General features: G+C 40.1%; 1 protein-coding gene across 2 annotated transcripts in view; it reads right to left on the bottom strand.

Moving 5' to 3' along the window:
* Nucleotides 1-19,105, bottom strand: part of LOC117303104 (GTPase-activating Rap/Ran-GAP domain-like protein 3) — a 73,932-nt gene that overhangs the window by 47,501 nt on the left and 7,326 nt on the right. For both annotated transcript variants that reach the window (XM_033787194.1, XM_033787193.1), the window contains exon 2: nucleotides 4,959-5,028. In XM_033787194.1, coding sequence (XP_033643085.1) covers nucleotides 4,959-5,028 — 70 coding nt within the window. The remainder of the gene's footprint in view (nucleotides 1-4,958; nucleotides 5,029-19,105) is intronic.

The raw sequence follows: 19,105 nt of genomic DNA on the forward strand, positions 1-19,105 counted from the left end.
AGTCAGGGTTCACATCAAAGTGTTGGTTGGCAAACCCCTCATATTCGTGCACTGGGCAGACGCACAAACGCGTATGCGACAGGCAAACATCAGACGCATACATAAACGCGCAACACTGAAGTGCTAATGCACACGTGGTATGCAATTTAAATATTTAATGGAAAGTGTCTATCGTGCCATTACTCGTTCAACATTCGGGTTTATAGTATCTCTAAAATTGCAATTACATTTTGCCCTTGTGCATCCCCCATTTTCATTAGAAAGCTAAGGTTTACGTTGACTTTGAACTGGCTATGTTCATGTACATACCTTGATGTTAATGCGTAGGAGTGACTGATTGGGGTTGTCATCACTGCTGTCTATTATGGGATACAAGATCATGGTTCACTTTACTCTGGCTACTCAAGTACCAACCATTCATCACGTTGAGTAAGAATCCGAAACGTCAACGACTATGAGGGTTTTCGAAACAACGATTTTCTAGGTTTGGGCACCGGATTGGGGCTGTTTGAAACCCCATAAGGATAGAATAAATGACGAAACCCAAGGCAAAGCCTATACGAAAGGGTTTCTGCAAGGTATATGTTTACCAACAATAAATTGCAGATGTTTGCACAGTGACGTGTGTGTGTTGTGATTTTTGAATTAAAAACTGCCTACCGCAATTCACACTTCACACAACATCATCATCAATGTGTCCTCTACACAGTATAGATTGATATGCAAATTGGATTCGGATGACATCATTACGTTCATTAAGGCAAAGTCACAAGGTGAACAATGCAGTTATCAACACTGTATCGTCGACAACCTTTTTAAAACTTTTTTTGTTAAACTATTTATTAATGCATTCAAATTGAAATTTGGTAACGTGTTTTTCGGACTGGATGTGTGGTGGCCGAGCGCTTAAGAGCACCGCCACCGAGCTAAAGCTCTGACCTGTTTAACTGAGTGTGGGTTTGGGAGTCGTGACACTTTTGTCCTTTAAAGCAAGACACTTTACCATAGCTTCGTCCATCGGATGGGACCTAAAGCTGTAGGTCCCGTGTGTTTTTAGAACAACTATCACCGCACGTGAAAGACCCCATGTAGGCCTACACACTTATCGCCCCGGTGTGTCTGGCAGTGCGTTTATCTTCAATTATGAAGGCTCATAGGAGGAAAAAGACGAACAAGACTGATGGGAAGTACCGCTACTTGATCTGGGCACAAATTCTTTAATATGCGTCGCGGGTGGACTTGTATTTACAGAAGTACCTGGGCCCAGTTTCATATAGCTTCTTGAGCAGAACAAAAGATCGCCGAGCCATTTTCTGCTTAGCAGAAACGAGCAGGATACCTGTCACATTGTTTACACATTACATGGTAATTTGATCGGTTACATTACTCTGGTAAGCATAGTTTTGTTGTGTTTAGCTACGTGTTGTGCTTAAGCAGCGATATGAAATTTGGCCTTTGAGGTTGAGCTGTAAGTGCTATCCCCAGGGAGTTGAGGATCGATATGTTTGATATGTATTTAACTTCATAGATGTCTGCTTTACAGAAAAGGAGTTGGAAATATTCGTTTGCCAATTTAAAATTAGAAAAATAGAAGTCGCGAAGAGCATTCAAAGCATTTTGACCCATAATCTGAACCTGCTTAATGGTGCTAAGCAGGTTTTTTCCCCAAGATTTGTGTAAAATATGAACAATCTTACAAGAAAGTTGATAAATCAAACAACGGAGGAAATGTGCCATCATAGCCACTTCCACATTGATTTGATAACAAGTCATGCAAAATGGCAAATCTTGCCTGACAATTATTTTCATCAGAAAGACAACTGAGATTGAGGTTGAGATACATTCAAGCCCAGGGCAACTCTAACGAAAACGAGCACACCAACTCGATCCCAATTCAAAATTCATCCACCCGGAGGTAAAATAATAAAAAACAACATTAAAACAAAAACTTTCATTAAAAATGACAACTTGAGACAGGGCAAACCTGACGCCTGTGGTGTCAATGTGCTCGACATGTTTCGTTGGAAATTGCAGGGGAATTCCTATATGCATGCAGTACATGGTGAACGAGCGTCTCACGAGGCCACTGGGGGCATTGCGAGATATGAAGGCGTCAACCTATATAAAACAAACGCGACGTTGTCTTCAGTTTACCGTGTCATCCTTCTAATGTCATACAGTTTGATGCTGACCTAATTTGACGCCCTTTCGCGTCTGTCTTTCTGTGTTAACAAATAATATGGTGAACATCCAACCCCTTCGTTTGATTGCAACGCGACAGTATTACACAACTTCATGTAACACAACCACTGTACATAAAATGATGGATGGATGAACTTTCAGTTCTTGACTTATAACTGTAACTCTCTCATCCGTCTCGTGACGGTGTGTCGCCTCTTGACACTCGTTGACCTGTTTTGACGTTAATTTTACGTTAGGACACTCTCCATCGGCTTATGGCTTTGTTTTCAACACTAGTCATTGCTCTATGGCCCTTTTCGAAACCACGGCTTCGGCTCCGGATTCAGCTCAGGCTTCAGAAGAGAGAACGGAGCCTGAAGCCTATTCAAGTACACGTCAATGTTGCTTACCCAACGTTTGACCTTGTGTGTATGTCAGAGCCACCGTCTATAACAAGTTGTGGCCGTCACCAATTCATCAATTACATCTAAACTATGACAGCAAAATGACAAGCAAGAGGTACGCTCGTAGATAATCGAAATATTCCCCTCCCTGACATCTTTAATGTTATTCTTCATCCACAGTCACGCAACATTAGTTCCTCGGAAACGTTATCCCCATCGATTTCATTTCAGTATGTTTTTGTGTGTACAGAGCACTCACGGAAGCGCTTGTCATTAAAACGAGCCAGAAGAAAAACTCTATATTTCCTACTTAGTTCCCTTCGGGTGATCGCAACTGTTTGCTGTTGGTTTATTCATGCTGTTTTCTTTAGTATAAGCCCACTTCACCATGAAATTATCATAACCCATCAAGTGTTATTTTGTTTTCAATGCATTTTATTGAATACCGATAGTGGAATTGTTTGCATACAAGTTTGTAGAGTAGCATCTATGCGGGAACATTTGCATTTTGTGACGTAGGCAACTTGATGGTTTCATCACACGGAGTAATTCAATTTCAACAGTTTAGTATCCACTATTCAAATAAGATCATTCAAGTTCACTAGGTCGCAAAGATCATTCGGTTTGACGAAAGCCAGGAGAGAGAGAGAGAGAGAGAGAGAGAGAGAGAGAGAGAGAGAGAGAGAGAGAGGTTGGTCAACCCCTTCAACTCCATCAGTGCCGTTGTAAAACAGGTAGTAGAAAATTCAACAGAAGAATGGTGGAAGTCCTGCCGTCGATTTCACAAAGAGTTAGGCCTTGTCTTATCTCGAGTTAGGACGAGCAACTCATCCTAACTTAGGATTAATCTTAAGGTCTGCATGCTACAGTGCAGGGTTGGGACTCGTCCTAAGTCATAAGATTAGTCTTAAGTTAGGAAGAGTTTTGTAAAATCGACGGCTGAACGTCTAGAAATGAAATAAAATGTCTGAAACTAAACCCGAATGAGAAGGTTCGTCATGTGTGCACGAAGCGAAATCGATAGAAACACTAACAACAACGAACCCTTATTTAAATGATTTAGGGATTTAAAAATAAAATGATTTTGATGATGCGCATGGTGAATAAAGATTTGAATTGAATTGTCAACTTGACCAACAACAACCCTACTTCGAATGATTGAGCGACACATGCGTCACTTTGAACGCGTATTAATTAAACTGAATTTATGTTTGCTTCACTTTGCCCGGGAAAAAAACTAATAATAAAGTTCTAGACAATAAACCATGCATGTATTAATCCAGCCTCTATGAAGAAACGAATTGCTCATAATGCCCTCATGAACTAACTCCCATCTGTATTTTATCTAGATAGCTGTATACACGTGAATTTAGTTCATAGTCAACCAGGTGTGCCCGCATTATCGACGTGTACGCTAACTGCTCGACGTTGCGCGAATTGTAAAAACAAACGCAAGATACTTGAGCTTCAGGCGTTTTGCAATAACATGCCTCGAACGTTTAATAACAAAAGGCCAGCTGCCTGTCATTTTCTGGTTTTATTTTCTGAACGTGAACGTGAACGTGTGCGAAACGGGGACACCGAATATGGCTAGATATTAATACCTTGGACGTACCATTTAGGCCTAGTAATATATGTTCAAGTGATATCAAAAACACGCAACACTCATCCCAATTGGACCTGCCTACTTTGGACGTAGGATGTTATTATTATTTTGTTCATCACTCATTTCGCCATGTTGAATACCAATGCAAAGGCTCCGACAACACAGAAACCTAGTAATTATGCCTGCGGTTGTTGACAGTAGCAGAACGTATTGTTTATTATTGTGAACTAAAATGATCCAACTAACAAGTACTGATGTGTAAAGTTTTGCCTGTATGGAAATAAATGTGAATTGAATTGAATTGAATTGAACACGATATGCGACAATAAAAACCAACGTAAACAGGCCCGAGGCTAATTATTAGTCTGGTACCCGCTGAGGTGCGCCGTGGAACAGTATCGAGTTGTTGCTACAGTACACAGAGAACGTGACAGAGAGACGGATGCACCGTGATACAGTTTTTGACCCGTTTTCAATGCACTTTCGAAACCTTGGCACTGGATTATGGGCTCTGTCTGCCCGTTTTATGATTCCCGTAAGGAACACGCACGTATTCTTAAGCAGGGCCTAAACCTAAACCCAAACCAAAGTCAGCCTAAGCTAAGCCTAATACCAAGCCAGGCTAAAAAATACGGCTTAGGTCTTGCCTCTGGCTTCGGCATGTCCTGTTGAAAGTCCCCTTATGAAAATGTGCGTTTTCTAAATAACGGAGGGAGCCAGAGTAAGTCGCAGCGAAAGAAGGTCTACACCTGAGTAGTTACACTTACCAATTCGACTGACCCGTAATGACGTCGGCTAAACACTCCACGCCGTGCTGCCAAATCCACAGCGGAAGAACTGTAACGAAACAAAAGGGCAACAAATTAGGTTATCTTCCTCATAACGAAATCAATCGAAGTTATACGTTAACCATGACGTCGTCGTGTGTTTAACCACAAACGGAATAGGGGACACCGGTGGTAAAGGTAGAGAGACGAGCTGCAGCAATACTGGGGGACTGTCAATTATGGTATTAACAAGCAACACCTAGAGAGCCAGTTGAAGACATCATAATGAGGCTTTCATCATGAAGTGATCAAGGCTAACAAACAAAGAATTCTAATCATGATTATTCTGTAGGTCAGACGTTAAAGCCTTTACCGAAATAATTTGTTTAACTGACAAATTGAAAACTGATATATACAAAGTCATTCAGGTGTTCGATTCAGAAGACAATGTACGCCGCTTTTGCACTGTCGTGCTTTTATGAAGTGCTTTCACAACAGTTCACATTAACATGAGGATGTTCAAACATAGGGAGATAATACATTTGTTCAAGAAACCGGCAGCGAAGATGCAGTTTTCACTCGGGTTGCACGCATTGCATGTACAGATCGTCTTCTTCATCGACACGGTTTCTCCCTAGCAAACTGGGTCAAGCCTTTGTTCCATACACGGGATAACATTTCAAGAACTATGCCACCTCCTCCCTATAAGCAAGCCTGAAAGGAACAGCAATTTTTTTCCCACACTATATAATTACATTTTATTAATGGTCATGACAAATCTCTTTCCCACAAAAAGGGGGTCACTTCAATTTGATTAGGTTTTCGGCCCCTCCCTCTATTCTTACTGGTTGTAAAGAAGAACCTCTCAAGAAAGGTTTTGTTATTTTCACTTCTCACAATTCTACTCCTCAGCCTTGATGTTTCACTCGATGTGGGACTATCAGGTTCCCCACTTTGCAGCGGGAAGAAATAATAACTTATTGAAAAAGTCCGTCTTAAATTGACCATCAATCTTACGTACTCAAGGAGTAGTCTGGATCCCAAAGGTAATGGAGTTTAAATCGGCTGCTCCTTTAAAAGCCGGCTTTCTCTCTCACGTTTTAACAAAGAATATCCGCCAAGTTTCCAGCACAGCGTATCAATAAAGAAGCGCGAATATGGGTTTTCAATGAACTGGAACTGCTTAGTGCAGGCTTACACTCTAAAAATATATATATCCAATGTAGAACTGTCGATAAAACATAAACAATGGGGGAAGTATTACCTTTTATCATACACACCGTATGATTTTACAAAGTTGTATTATCGACTTTTGTTAACTCGACGTTTCAGCCCACATCTGTGCGACCCCTTAATGTAGCCCCAAACCTGTACCTAAATGTCGCCCGGACCTAAATGTATCCCCAATGTTTATATTTTCATCTATCAGCATAAACCACACAGTTGTTTTAAATAGCTGCCTTTAATTTAAAAAAAAAAAAAACATGTTGAATTGTGTAGGTTGGTGTGTTCACAACATTATCATGTTAGCATTACATGGACTAGTTAAGCAAACATCTTGAAACAAACGCGATGCCATCGATGCGACCCCGATAAAAATGCCCGAGCATACACTCAGCTGTACGTATAGCCTCAAGAATTGTTCCCGGTTCTGTTTCGGTAAACCCTGCCCGGGTTCGGTCGAGATTCGCTTCCTATATCCTGGAGAAACCATCGCAAGGTGACCGCGGGGGGGGGGGGGGGGGGGGGCTTCCATGATGCTGATGAAGGAGTATTCCGGAACACACGGGCCATCGATATCGTTAAGTCCTTGTTAATTCACTGTGGGTGAAGTCACCCTCAAGCTCCCGTATGAAGTGAATTAGCTGCGGCCTTCCAAAGTCTTTCTAAGATCAAGAGAGAAACTATGCCAGGCGCATCACTTCATCATTTTGCCGGCAATATGGTTCATAATGGAGCCTGTGTAATAATGAAAATCTTCGACCGACAGAATGTTGGTTATTGCTCTGTGGATATATCTCTGAAAACGGTATCTCAATTTTGCGTAGAATTAGCTGCAGCCTCCGAAGTCTTTGTATATCATCACAAACGCATCATCATCAGTGTGCTAGCAATACGGTTCATAATGGAACCCCTGTGTGTATTATTTTCAAGAAAGCACTTACAAATATCTTTTTCCTGAGTAGTTTTCTGTAGATTGCTTTTTTGCTCATTATTTTGTTGTAATATTGCAATGCTATTATCTGCTTGCTAAAGCTTCGTGGTCTCAATAAAAAATCCGCGCTATATAAAATCCCATATATGATAAAGGTTTCTATGGACATGGCCGGCAGAAATCTCGGTGTTTCCTCTAAAACCTTTAAATTTATATCTTTATTTTTCCATGGAGCCTGCCCGAGGCATATTCTACTCAGATAGAATAAACATAGCCTCACACTGTGTCAATTCACAAGCATTTTGAAAAAAAGCTGTCTGCAATTATGTTTTCATCGGCCTTCCACAAAGATTGGAAAAATTGATGGAGAGCGAAAGAAACAGGTTTATAATGGTATCGATGGATTACGTCCAATTCATTGCGTCAATCTACATAGAGGTTTATAGACTACCTTTGACATTGGATACCAGTGCCATTAAAGGCAGCGGACACTATTGGTAATTACTCAAAATAATTATTGGCATAAAACCTTTCTTGGTGACGAGTAATGGGGAGAGGTTGATGGTATAAAACATTGTAAGAAACGGCTCCCTCTGAAGTGCCATAGTTTTCGAGAAAGAAGTAATTTTCCACGAATTTGATTTCGATACCTCAAGTTTAGAACTTGAGGTCTCGAAATCAACCATCTAAACGCACACAACTTCGTGTGATAAGGGTGTTTTTTCTTTCATTATTATCTCGCAAGTTCGATGACCGATTGAGCTCAAATTTTCACAGGTTTGTTATTTTATATGTATATGTTGAGATACACCAACTGTAAAGGCTAGTCTTTGACAATTACCAATAGTGTCCACTGCCTTTAACGTAATTGTTCACGGAATTGGACTAAAACTCGATGAAATACTCGTCACATTGAGATAAACTTTTCCAGCTTTTATGGCTGTGGTTATCACTGTGCTTTTACGACCACTACTTCACGGTTTAATTTTAAAAAATGGGATTGGTTCCAACTTACACAAAGAAAACTCAGTTATAAACACAGGTGTACGCTTGCAATAAGCTATACGTGTGTATACAACTTTATTTTATTTAAATAATGCTCACGGCTTGCGTACAGTGTCATGAAATATTGCTACGTCTTTCTTCAGAAGATTGAGTCCGAATTGGATACTACAGCTACGGCTTACGTTAGACTTGATTCAAGTCCCATTTTCGTGTGAGGGGTTCCTAAGCAAGTCACCCAAACTTACTATAACACAACACGTAGCATACAGTACAGTGCGCGCTCGCCGTCAAAATGTGGTCCATGCGGAACAGGTTTGGGAATGCAGAGCATCACAAAACAGTAGTTTCCTGGGGATGGCACGGGATTGGGGACTTGAGTCAAATCTAACTACGACTGTGGCTGTGGCTATTAAGCTGTTTCAGTGTGCACTTTGTGTCCCCTTTCATAAAACAACTGCCTCGGCGGCTAACTATCAGATTGTCTATTCGAAATCCAAAGCCTGCGTTTTCAACCCGTGGTTTCGAAACCCGCGGTCTCTGCCACTGAAGCTAAAACGAGGTTTACTAAGAGTTTTCTTCAGTTGCAAGAAGGTGATTTCTTTCACGTTAAAGTTCTCAACGACCATATCATGTTCAATCGGATCTGAACCTGAATGAAGGTTAATCGTACATCGGGTATACCAGGATCACGATGTGATACCAAATCAAGGTCAGTCACATTGAACTCTATAGAACTTTATCATGCTGTCTCTATATTGATCATGTACCTCGTATCGAATAACAATGATGAATGCTAATAATCATTTTGCAAATAGGAACCAGACTATTTTGTTCTTACAACAATAATGAATGCTAATAATAATTTTGCAAAATAAGAACCAGACTATTTTGGTTCTTTCAGCCTCGGTTTTGTAACATTGATATCAATGGGAGAAATTCAAGATGGCTGCACCATGATAAAGGTCTATAGGTTGATACTTTACCACACAGCACAGCCATAAACTTTACCACTGTAAATGCAAAACACGTTCATGTTATCGTCAGTGAGTTCTAAGATCGTGCAACTATTCTAGTTTTAAGTGATAAAAAGCAAGTGTCTTTGCGTGACGAGAGCAGGGATGCGTTCCACTCGCGCAAACGACTCGCAACTGTTCGCGCAAACATTTTTTTATCTTTTGAACGATTGGCGCGTATACGCGATGTCAACATGGCGGAGCCCTGAAATGAAGATGGCGCGCACCATACGTAGTTTTTGTTTAACTTTGTTTTTGCTATAATAGTCCTCTTTTTGACATTACATCAACTAATTAACTTTGTTATTCCAAATCTGCATTATCATCCACCGAAAATACAATGTAATTATGTTTGTGACAAAGAAATAATACCGTATGCTTGTCCGCCATTTTAAAAACCACTCGCCAACACCTCAGAAGTAAGTTCGCCTAAAGTTGCCAACGTTCGCCAACAGTGACGGCGAACAACTCGTTCCACTTGAAATTGTTGGCGAACGTGCGCAACTGTTGGCAACGTTTGCGCGAGTGGAACGCACCCCTGAACTGAGACAAATAAGTTAAATTATTCATGAAATAAGACCGAATAGACATCGACAATCTGTCAATGCAACACATAACATGTCAGTCTCTTCCGATTATCAACAAAATCCATTGCACCAACGCACATGGGGAAGAAACAGAACCACACAAAGTTATAACCTTCTCATGAATTTGAGAGTACACATCGAAAATCTGACAATACAACACATAACATGTCAGTCACTTCCGATTATCAACAAAATCCATTGCACATAAGGCACATGGGTACGAAATAGAATCACACAAAATTAAGCTTCTCATGAATTTCACAAGTAGTTATCTCAAGAGCAAACAAGCGAAGTCCCTTTTGAAAATCCCTGCATATTTATAAGCAATTGGATGGATCTGATCACCATATCAACCAAGATGATATTCCCACTGTACAAACCCGCCTAAGGCACCAAGAAACCAAACTTCTCAGCAGTCCTTGGCTTCTCCTATTCTGACCCGAGATAAGCGACAGCAAGGTTACATCGTCGAGTGTCTTCGACCGACGCTAAATAAAAAAAAAATGGTTCCCACAAGACTGAGGAGTCCACGAGTGCATATAATATGCATCCCTACTTGTGGAGTTGTCCAACATCACGTTCCACGTTCCGATAACAAGCGCCCGCGATCGAAAATCTACCGTTACTAGATCAACACAAACACCTCAGCAGGCCCGCGCCAATACGGACCCCTCGGCTAAAAAGGAAACCAACAACCCATACTGAATTCATTGCACCTTAGATTGCATTGATTCAATTTCAGAGGTTCCCGCCTTTTTGTTGTTATGTGCGTATGTGTGCGTGTGTGTTTCCCTGAGTCCCCCTTTCCCCTTACAAAAACACCCACCCCATCGATTTATATCAATCTTGCTTGGGAAATTTGCCATCTGGTGAACTGGTCACTCTCCATTGACCCATTTCGACCATCGTTTTGGTCATAATCGAATCAACAATTTTGGCTGGTTGCGTACTCCAAAATTGTATCAACTCCGGGGTTGTTAAGTGTCGTTGCTCCCACAGTCGTCCTCTGCTGCATGAGCAAGTCTTATACTCGGGGTCCAAAATAAAGTGAATCAAATGACGAAACGTGACTGAACTTGTATAATAGACCTTTCTTTTGCAACGTCACAGCCCGCTATTTTTGGTAACAATTTAACAAAATTTGTTAATAAAAAAATAAAAAAATAAAACTAATTATGAGAGGTATTGTATTAATTGAAAATTTGCAGAAAATGTTGAATTTGGGTAAAACATCTCTTACGATTGAGTGTTTTACTAACATTCGGCCGACCATGCCAACCAAGGCGGTTTGTTTATCACAAAAGAAAGGTATATAGACCTTTATCGCGGTGCAGCCATGTTGAATTTCTCCCATTGATATCCACGTTACCAAACATGAGGCTTAAGAACAAAATAGTCTGGTTCCTATTTGCAAAATGATTATTAGCATTCCTATAATGTTATTCGATACGATGAACATATACCAAGATGGAGGCAGCATATAAAGGTCTCTTGGGAGATGCGTGTGCCACTTTAAGGGTCCGAGTTCAACAGAAACATAGGTTGACGGGAAGCATGGCCAATACTCAAACGGTCAATTAAATATTAACCAATGTTAACGCCATTACAAGATGATGAAGCAATGGTAACTGCGCAGTTAGGTGCGGGATTCGTGAGTTTAACAGGAATATAATGAGACATGGAACGCTTAAAAACACCAATGGTTTCTAGAAATGTTTTCTAGGAATAGACATGGAGTATCATATAATAATTGCCCCCGGATGGGGCCCCCTATACATTAATGTGGATTCCAAACGGCAGGCGATGGTTCGAGCAGTGCAGTCATCAAACATTTGCATTTGATGTTGGATTTTGTACATCAGTAAACATCTCCAGCATTCACTGCAAGTCGCTCATCTATTAAAACAGGTTTCGCCCGTGAGTTCACAGCAAATATACCTTCGTAAAAAAGTCCACTAAGTCTGAAGTCCAGCTTGTCTAATGGGACTGCATTCCATTTTGAATCCAGGGTTTACCGAGTACCATGGAACCAGGATTCTGTAACAACAAATCATGGGCTTGCTCGATAGAGGCAATTTTGAACGAGACCTTGTACCGTATTCCTTAACCCAGTTCATGATCGAGGACATCTGATTAAAACTGCAGTAAAGAGACACGCCTCCGCTTAAAAAAGTTCCGAAATGCCTATCCCGCAACGCTACTTAAGATGTATTACCTGCGTGTTGAATTTGGCATGATGAATATCGTATAGGGTATCGTGTCCAGTAGGGTCTGGTTTAAATTCGAAATGGAGCTAGTCGCGATCGCATCTCGATTAAGTTTTCTTTAAGGCATTTTAGAGCGAATAAGGATCGACTGCCACGGAATTTTGTACGCAAACAGCAAATCGTTTACACATTAGATGTATACCATAAACATATTTTGTTCACATGTCTTGAAAATACTTAGCAATTGGAATCGATTGGTTATATCCGGGGCAAGGAGTTTGAAAAAAAGTATACGATATCAATATAAACCACAAAATCAAAAGTAATCGAGTTATCAAAAACCAAGATAAATCGATTCTTAATGTGTCAAGGGTCACACAAACAAGAACTGTGGGTTAAAAAAGCGAAAGGAAAAGAACATAGAACTGTGTTTATTTACCCGTTGCCTAGGGACGTTACAATTCATATATTTTTCATACTTCCTGTTTCTCCTTTTATCATCTTAAGGAAATCAGTCATAGTATTTTGATAGTGTTGTTAATTTAATGAGACAATAATTTATCTCCTTTTTCTCATTTCCTTAATGAAGTCTGGTATAAATATTTATGAGAAAACATGTACTACTTTTGATTATTCTTTGGTAAAAGACCGAGTCATATAAAGTGTTTGTATTTCGGTAAATGCCAGATATAAAAGGAACAATATACTTTGATATTATAAAACTATTCCCAGATGCGGATAAACACGTCAAAAGCCCTGAAGGTTAGTCCTGTGACTACTTCAAGCTCTTAGTATACAAGCCCATGTGACATTTTGAATCCACAACGTTGCAACATGACCTTCAACGTGTTTACGATATAAACAAGTCTGGCCCCCATTTGCTGTTGGGGAGTGCACGAGCATGCGTACTTTTAGAATAATTTTCATCGAGCATCTGGGGAATACGGTCATGTTGGTCAGCAAAGAACTGGTTTTATGTAAGGAGTTGGTCAGTGCTTCCCTCCCAAGATCCCGCGAGAGTTGACATCTTCTCTCGGGTTTAATTGTTGCTCAGATTGCGAGGGTAACAACATTTTACTGAACGGGTAAACTACATACAACTATCCTGATACTGACGGAAGCAAAAATGTCTAGACTTTTCCCTAACAGACATACCCTTAGGCAATTTGAACACTTAAAAATTGTGTTTTTGAGTTGGAATCTGGAGAGTTTGCTGTCAGAATGCAGTAAACAGACTTCATTGAATGCAGTAAACAGACTTCATTGAAACGCATAACAAATCAACATACTCAACAATGATATTGATGAACAGCTTGCAAACAGTGGGAATATTACACAATATTAGAAAATCTGCGAGGAACAGCAATATATTTCGTACCCAGCACGAGCAGACGTCTAAGGATACAGATTAAGAGACGAATAGTGTAAAAAAAAAAAAAAAAAAAAAACATAGAGCGGACGCAAAGGACAAAGAGCAAGAGAAAATCTGACCTAAAGATTTCCTTTAAATTGTTGACCTACCTCGATTGATTGAACAAAGAGTCTTTATAATGCTTTTAATATAGGGCCCTAATTCATTTTATACGTATATACATTTAGGTCAACAAAAAACTGCTCTAATGAATTAAGCACTAAACGGACGTTTTCCCCCCGCATTTTTATTTGGTGCCTATATATTATTTGATAAATCGTAGTGTAAGGTTAGACAACTAAACCCTCCTCGGTCATAATGAAACACAGATCCTGGTACGTGATATTTAACAATAAGAGAGCATACAGACACCACTTATAGTACGCCGTGTGTCTTACCCACGCCTGTGTGCAAATACTGCCAGACAATCATATAGCAGTCTAAATTGATCTGTCTCAATGATAATATGGAAACATGTGGGTGTTTGGTAAAGTATACATTTAGATATCGGTTTGCAAAATCAGTTTTAGTGATGTATTTGCTAGACGCGTTCGGTGAAACTTAAAGGTATTATGCAAGGTTGTAAAGGATACAAAAAAATACCATTGTCAAATTTAAGTCTGGATTCTTGATGATTATGAAATTCATACTAAGACTCTTTTTTATTACAGTTTCCCCTGAAATGAAGTTTTGCTCGAAAATACTCTGAAAAACTGGGGAAAAAATCGACAAAAACAAGGATAATGGTTGTTCGTTCCCCGAGGGACTCCCAAATATAGACAGTGGATTTGTGAAGATGAGTCAAAGAAACATGATTTAGTAACTTAATACATGTCTGATCCAATTATTATCTGCGTATAATGAGAAGAGGAGATGTTTGTATTGACAGTGCTGTGTTACTTTCCCCTGGAGGGAAGGGGGGGGGGGGCTATTTATACATCCACTAAAAGGTACATTAACCTCCCCCTCCCCCTGATTGTTAAAGCACCACTAAGGAATTGGAAGTGGGAGGAAACCAACTGCCCACTTTTGCTATAAATACCGTACGCCTGATCGTGAGATAGGGAAAACAATCCTACTGTGCTAACCTCCTCCCCCAATCCCGCCCACTTAACACTTACGCGATACGAGGCTGGAGGGAAGTAAGATCTGAAAAAAGTGAATGCTTTTATTGACAAACAAAGCAAGTTATACAATGTCTTCTCCTTAAAGGCAGTGGACACTATTGGTAATTACTCAAAATAATTATTAGCGTGAAACCTTTCTTGGTGACGAGTAATGGGGAGAGGTTGATGGTATAAAACATTGTGAGAAATGGCTCCCTCTGAAGTGCCATAGTTTTCGAGAAAGAAGTCATTTTCCACGAATTTGATTTCGAGACCTCAGATTTAGAACTTGAGGTCTCGAAATCAACCATCTTAACGCACACAACTTTGTGTTACAAGGGTGTTTTTTCTTTCATTAATATCATTAATAGTTACCAATAGTGTCCACTGCCTTTAAAAAACGAGAGAAAAAAACGTACTTTATTTGAATGGAGTGGAAATACACTCTTCAGATGATTAATCAAACATCACCACATGTGACTCTTCACTTTCATCATCAAGACAAAAACTGCCGACGAAAATAATCAAGGTCTGAGTAGGTCTTCGAGAAATAAGACGAGAAGATTGTTTGAAGTGTTGGAGGACCCGTGTGTAGAATATCGTTTAACCTCTGCTTTGTGTAGTGTGCCTAAATAAATCACATACAATCATTCGAGAGGTTTCGAGTGTTTCTGTGTGGACATGATGCAGGCGGGTTTCCTTTCGCTCTGGCAGACGCAGTCATGCTACGTTTTGCTAACTGCATGGTGGGTTAAATACAAATACATCATGTTGAGTTGGAGAAAAACAAATTCTGTCTTTAAGAGGCTGATGTATTTTGAGTATATAACTGTCTGGTAATGAACAACAAGGGAAACCGACTGCGTAATTTTTTTTCAGTCAGTTTCCCTTGTGGTTAATTACTTGATATTATGATATTATTTTAGATATAAAAAAAAGAGCACCCCTTTAAAGTGATCCCTATGATGTTGCTTCCCAGGTTGTTGAATAGTAAACTTGGGTGTGATCCCTTGCTACACGGCAATTACAACCGTACTCAGAAATTAACTTTAAAAAGGGGAAGTTTTCCCCTTAAAATATGGAATATGACATACGAAACTCCAAAACTGATCCAGGCTGAATCAACTACTCTGAAGGCCGAGTTATAGTCGGTCGCGCGATGGTCGGGCGTCGGAAATCTTAACGCGCGATCATAAAAAGAAACGGTTTTTAGGCCTCAGTCTTAAAGATTGCGCGCAAGATTTCCGTCGCGAGACCATCGCGCGACCGACTTTAAACCGGCCTTTACATAGTCAGTTCGGCTTCTTATTTGTAAAGTTACCCTAAATATAACTGAAGACAGTTTATATTGGAACAGGTCAACGAGTCAAAAGCACCAACATTCAAGAAGAATTGATTTCACGAAGATCTTACATAAATTAACATAATTACCAAAAATACAGCTTTCGGACAGAATCGATTATGTTATATAATTGATGCGGTCCCGCCCTCTGATTTGTGGTGTAGATACATACATTTCAACCCACAGCCTCCCTTGTCATCGATCTACCCCTAGTATTCTTTGCTGGGCGTAACCAGTTAAAATTCCAAGTCGCGCTCGCTTGTTTTCCCAGCCAGTTTGATCAACATCCCCGGTCTAGAAACCCCGTCTCACAGTTCCAACTTCCTCCGGCTAGGTGTGTATAGGTTCCGCATCTGACAAAATGCAAACGCGTTGATGTATTGATCATAAGGGGGTAACAAGCCGAAGGGCTGCATGAATATGGAACGCTTAATTTTGCTGGTGGCAAAAATAAACCGGAAAAGTTCTTCATTTAAAAAAAAAAGACCATTACATGAGTTCGTACATTGTGTAAACGGTTGTGGGTGAAACAACACTATCTACTGTACGTACATGTATTATACTACGTGTAGGTGTTTGGGCAAATGTGGTTGAGTGTTATTACGCTAATTGGCGTAATTAATAGTTGCATTTACGAAAAGTCAGTACAATTACGGCGAAAATACGGAATATTACACATTACGGAGTCCGTAAATTTATGGGAATGTTTAGCAGTGTAGGTGCCGTTTGTGACAAAAATGCAAGCGCGTGGATGTATTGATCCGAATGGGTAACAAGCCGATGGGGTTTTGGTTTGAATGCAGGAACCGTAGCTCCGAACGTGCTTTCCCTGTCAACATTTGTCAGGTTCGGTTTTGTATGGTGGCTTTAAAGGGACATTGCAAATACATATTAACGTCAATATTTGTTTGCGATGTCCCTTTAAAGCCACCATAGACTACCCGACGGGGTTTTGAGGAAGCTATAGCTCCAAACGTGCCTTCCCTGCCAATGTTCGTTAGGATCGGTTTTCCTTACACTTGCCCCAGCTAGCGTAGTCCTCGACAGGGTCACCTTCCTGCAAGTGGTACGTGCTCGAAGCCCGACCACTCGGTTATTTTATACATCCCAATACCCTTCCTCCTCTCCACTATAGTTTGTGCGATATGTTTCACAACTACTTCCTTCGAGTTAGACTTTAAAAGCATTTTGTTGACTTGACTATTGTCCTCGGATATATCATTCCTTTAAAACACGATCATATCACCGCGCTCCTATAAATGGTCGCCCTGTTAATAGCATCTCGGCGATATTTTAATGAAATTTCGCGCAAGTGGAAAATTGCTCGGGCAAGAAAAAAAACACGACTTGAGTCTTTGTGTTCTGCACATCCGTCCTTTCATTTTAAGGTCACATTATCAGCAATGAATAGATGCATCGTGATCCAAGGACCTATTAACTCTACTGATAGTGTAACGGCCCACTTTCCAAAAGCAGCCGTAAGAAAATCCCGGAACGAAAGCATTCCCTCGGCAACAATTTACGGCAGGGCCAGCCACAAGTAATGTATATAACATGAAACATTGGCTGGTAACCTTTGAAGCTTTCGCAACTACTCAAAAGTCCCCAAAATCAATCCGTTATACGGGACAGCCAAGTAATTTATATAACACGGTACATTGGCTGGTAACCTTTAAAGATTTCCTATTAAATTCTAAAGTCTTGCAACTCAATCCGTTCTACGAAACGATAAATAGTGGACTCGCTAACGCGTATCTCCCATCGGGAACTTAAGCCGTGGTTTCGGTGAGACATTCAACACCTATCATTCAGAGGCTATACTCGACAAACACCTACATATATGAAACAATCCCATTTTCAGTGATATTGACAGCTTTCTAAATAAACAGTTCCCTCAAGCTCACTGCATAAACAGAACTGTTTATCCAGGCAGTGTTGTTTTCCAAAAAATATCACGGCGGTTTCATTGTTTTGAAAGCGAGAGTTTGCTTACATCGTTAATGATCGTTTTTTTCAAAAACACTTTCAGTTTACTTTGCTGATACCATACACGCGCCTGGCGTTTGATACGTCAATGTGTAACCTATGGTATAGCATTTTATGTAGCAATAGGTTTACACTTGCTGTTTGCTGGTCGTGGGAAAACGGTTGCAAACTTTAGCTAAAACGTAATCTTCGACTTAAAGGTATGTAAAGCCTGCTTTAAGAAATTATATCCATGATCATTCTTAAATGTATGACTAACCTTTTATGACTAATATTAAATAATATTTAGTCTTTGTCTTCAATTTTTCAGCCCCCCCCCCCCCATTTTAGTGTCTCTGATTCACTAATGTATGACTTAATTACACAAAGCAATACACCACTGGAAACGAGGTTGGTACAGACCTTATGCAATGACGTCATCACGCCGCCATCTTGGATGTTAAACAGCAATAAAACAATGGGAACGTACATGATGGGCCAATAAGCAACGGCCTTAGGCCGTGTACAAACTGGCGGATACAGCTAGGGCTAAATCTAGATGTCTGTGTCATCATGCGTTGAGGTTAGGACGTCCTTAAAGACACTTGACACTATTGGTAATTGTCAAAAACCAGTCATCTCACTTGGTGTGTCTCAACATATGCATAAAATATCAAGCCTGTGAAAGTTTGAGCTCAATTGGTCGTTGAAGTTTTGAAATAAAGAAAAAACCCTTGTCACACGAAGTTGTGTGTTTCAGATGCTTGATTTCGAGACCTCAAATTCTAAATCTGAGGTCTCGAAATCAAATTCGTGGAAAATTACTTCTTTCTCGAAAACTACATCACTTCAGAGGGAGCCGTTTTTCACAATGTTTTATACTACCAGCCTCTCACCATTATTCGTTACCAAGTAAGGTTTTATGCTCATAATTATTTTGAGTAATTACCAATAGTGTCCACTGCCTTTAAGCAACACACTTAGAAACAGCCGTAGCTTTAGATTAGAGGGCAATTCGGATACGGCCTTACCTTTGGCCGAGGTCGCTATACTTAAATGTATTATTATGTTTGAAAGTCTATCTCAGACGGTTAAATTAATCATGTCAATGGACACCAGTGTCGAGCTTATAAAGGGCCTTCTTCAGTTACAAATTTATTCGTATTGTTACCCGATCACTGCTTATGATTCATGAACTTTTACCATTTTACTGTCACACATGATTTGATTTTGTAAATGAATTCACAGACACGTCCCTGAAAGTGCACTAGACTTTCCTTTATGATCTCAAAGCCCGGGGATTAGGAAGGGGATTTTGGTTCAAATAATTACCATTTTATCATACAAGTAGGACAA

The sequence above is a fragment of the Asterias rubens genome, chromosome 19, assembly GCF_902459465.1.
Source record: "Asterias rubens chromosome 19, eAstRub1.3, whole genome shotgun sequence".
In the NCBI taxonomy this organism is placed as follows: Eukaryota; Metazoa; Echinodermata; class Asteroidea; order Forcipulatida; family Asteriidae; genus Asterias; species Asterias rubens.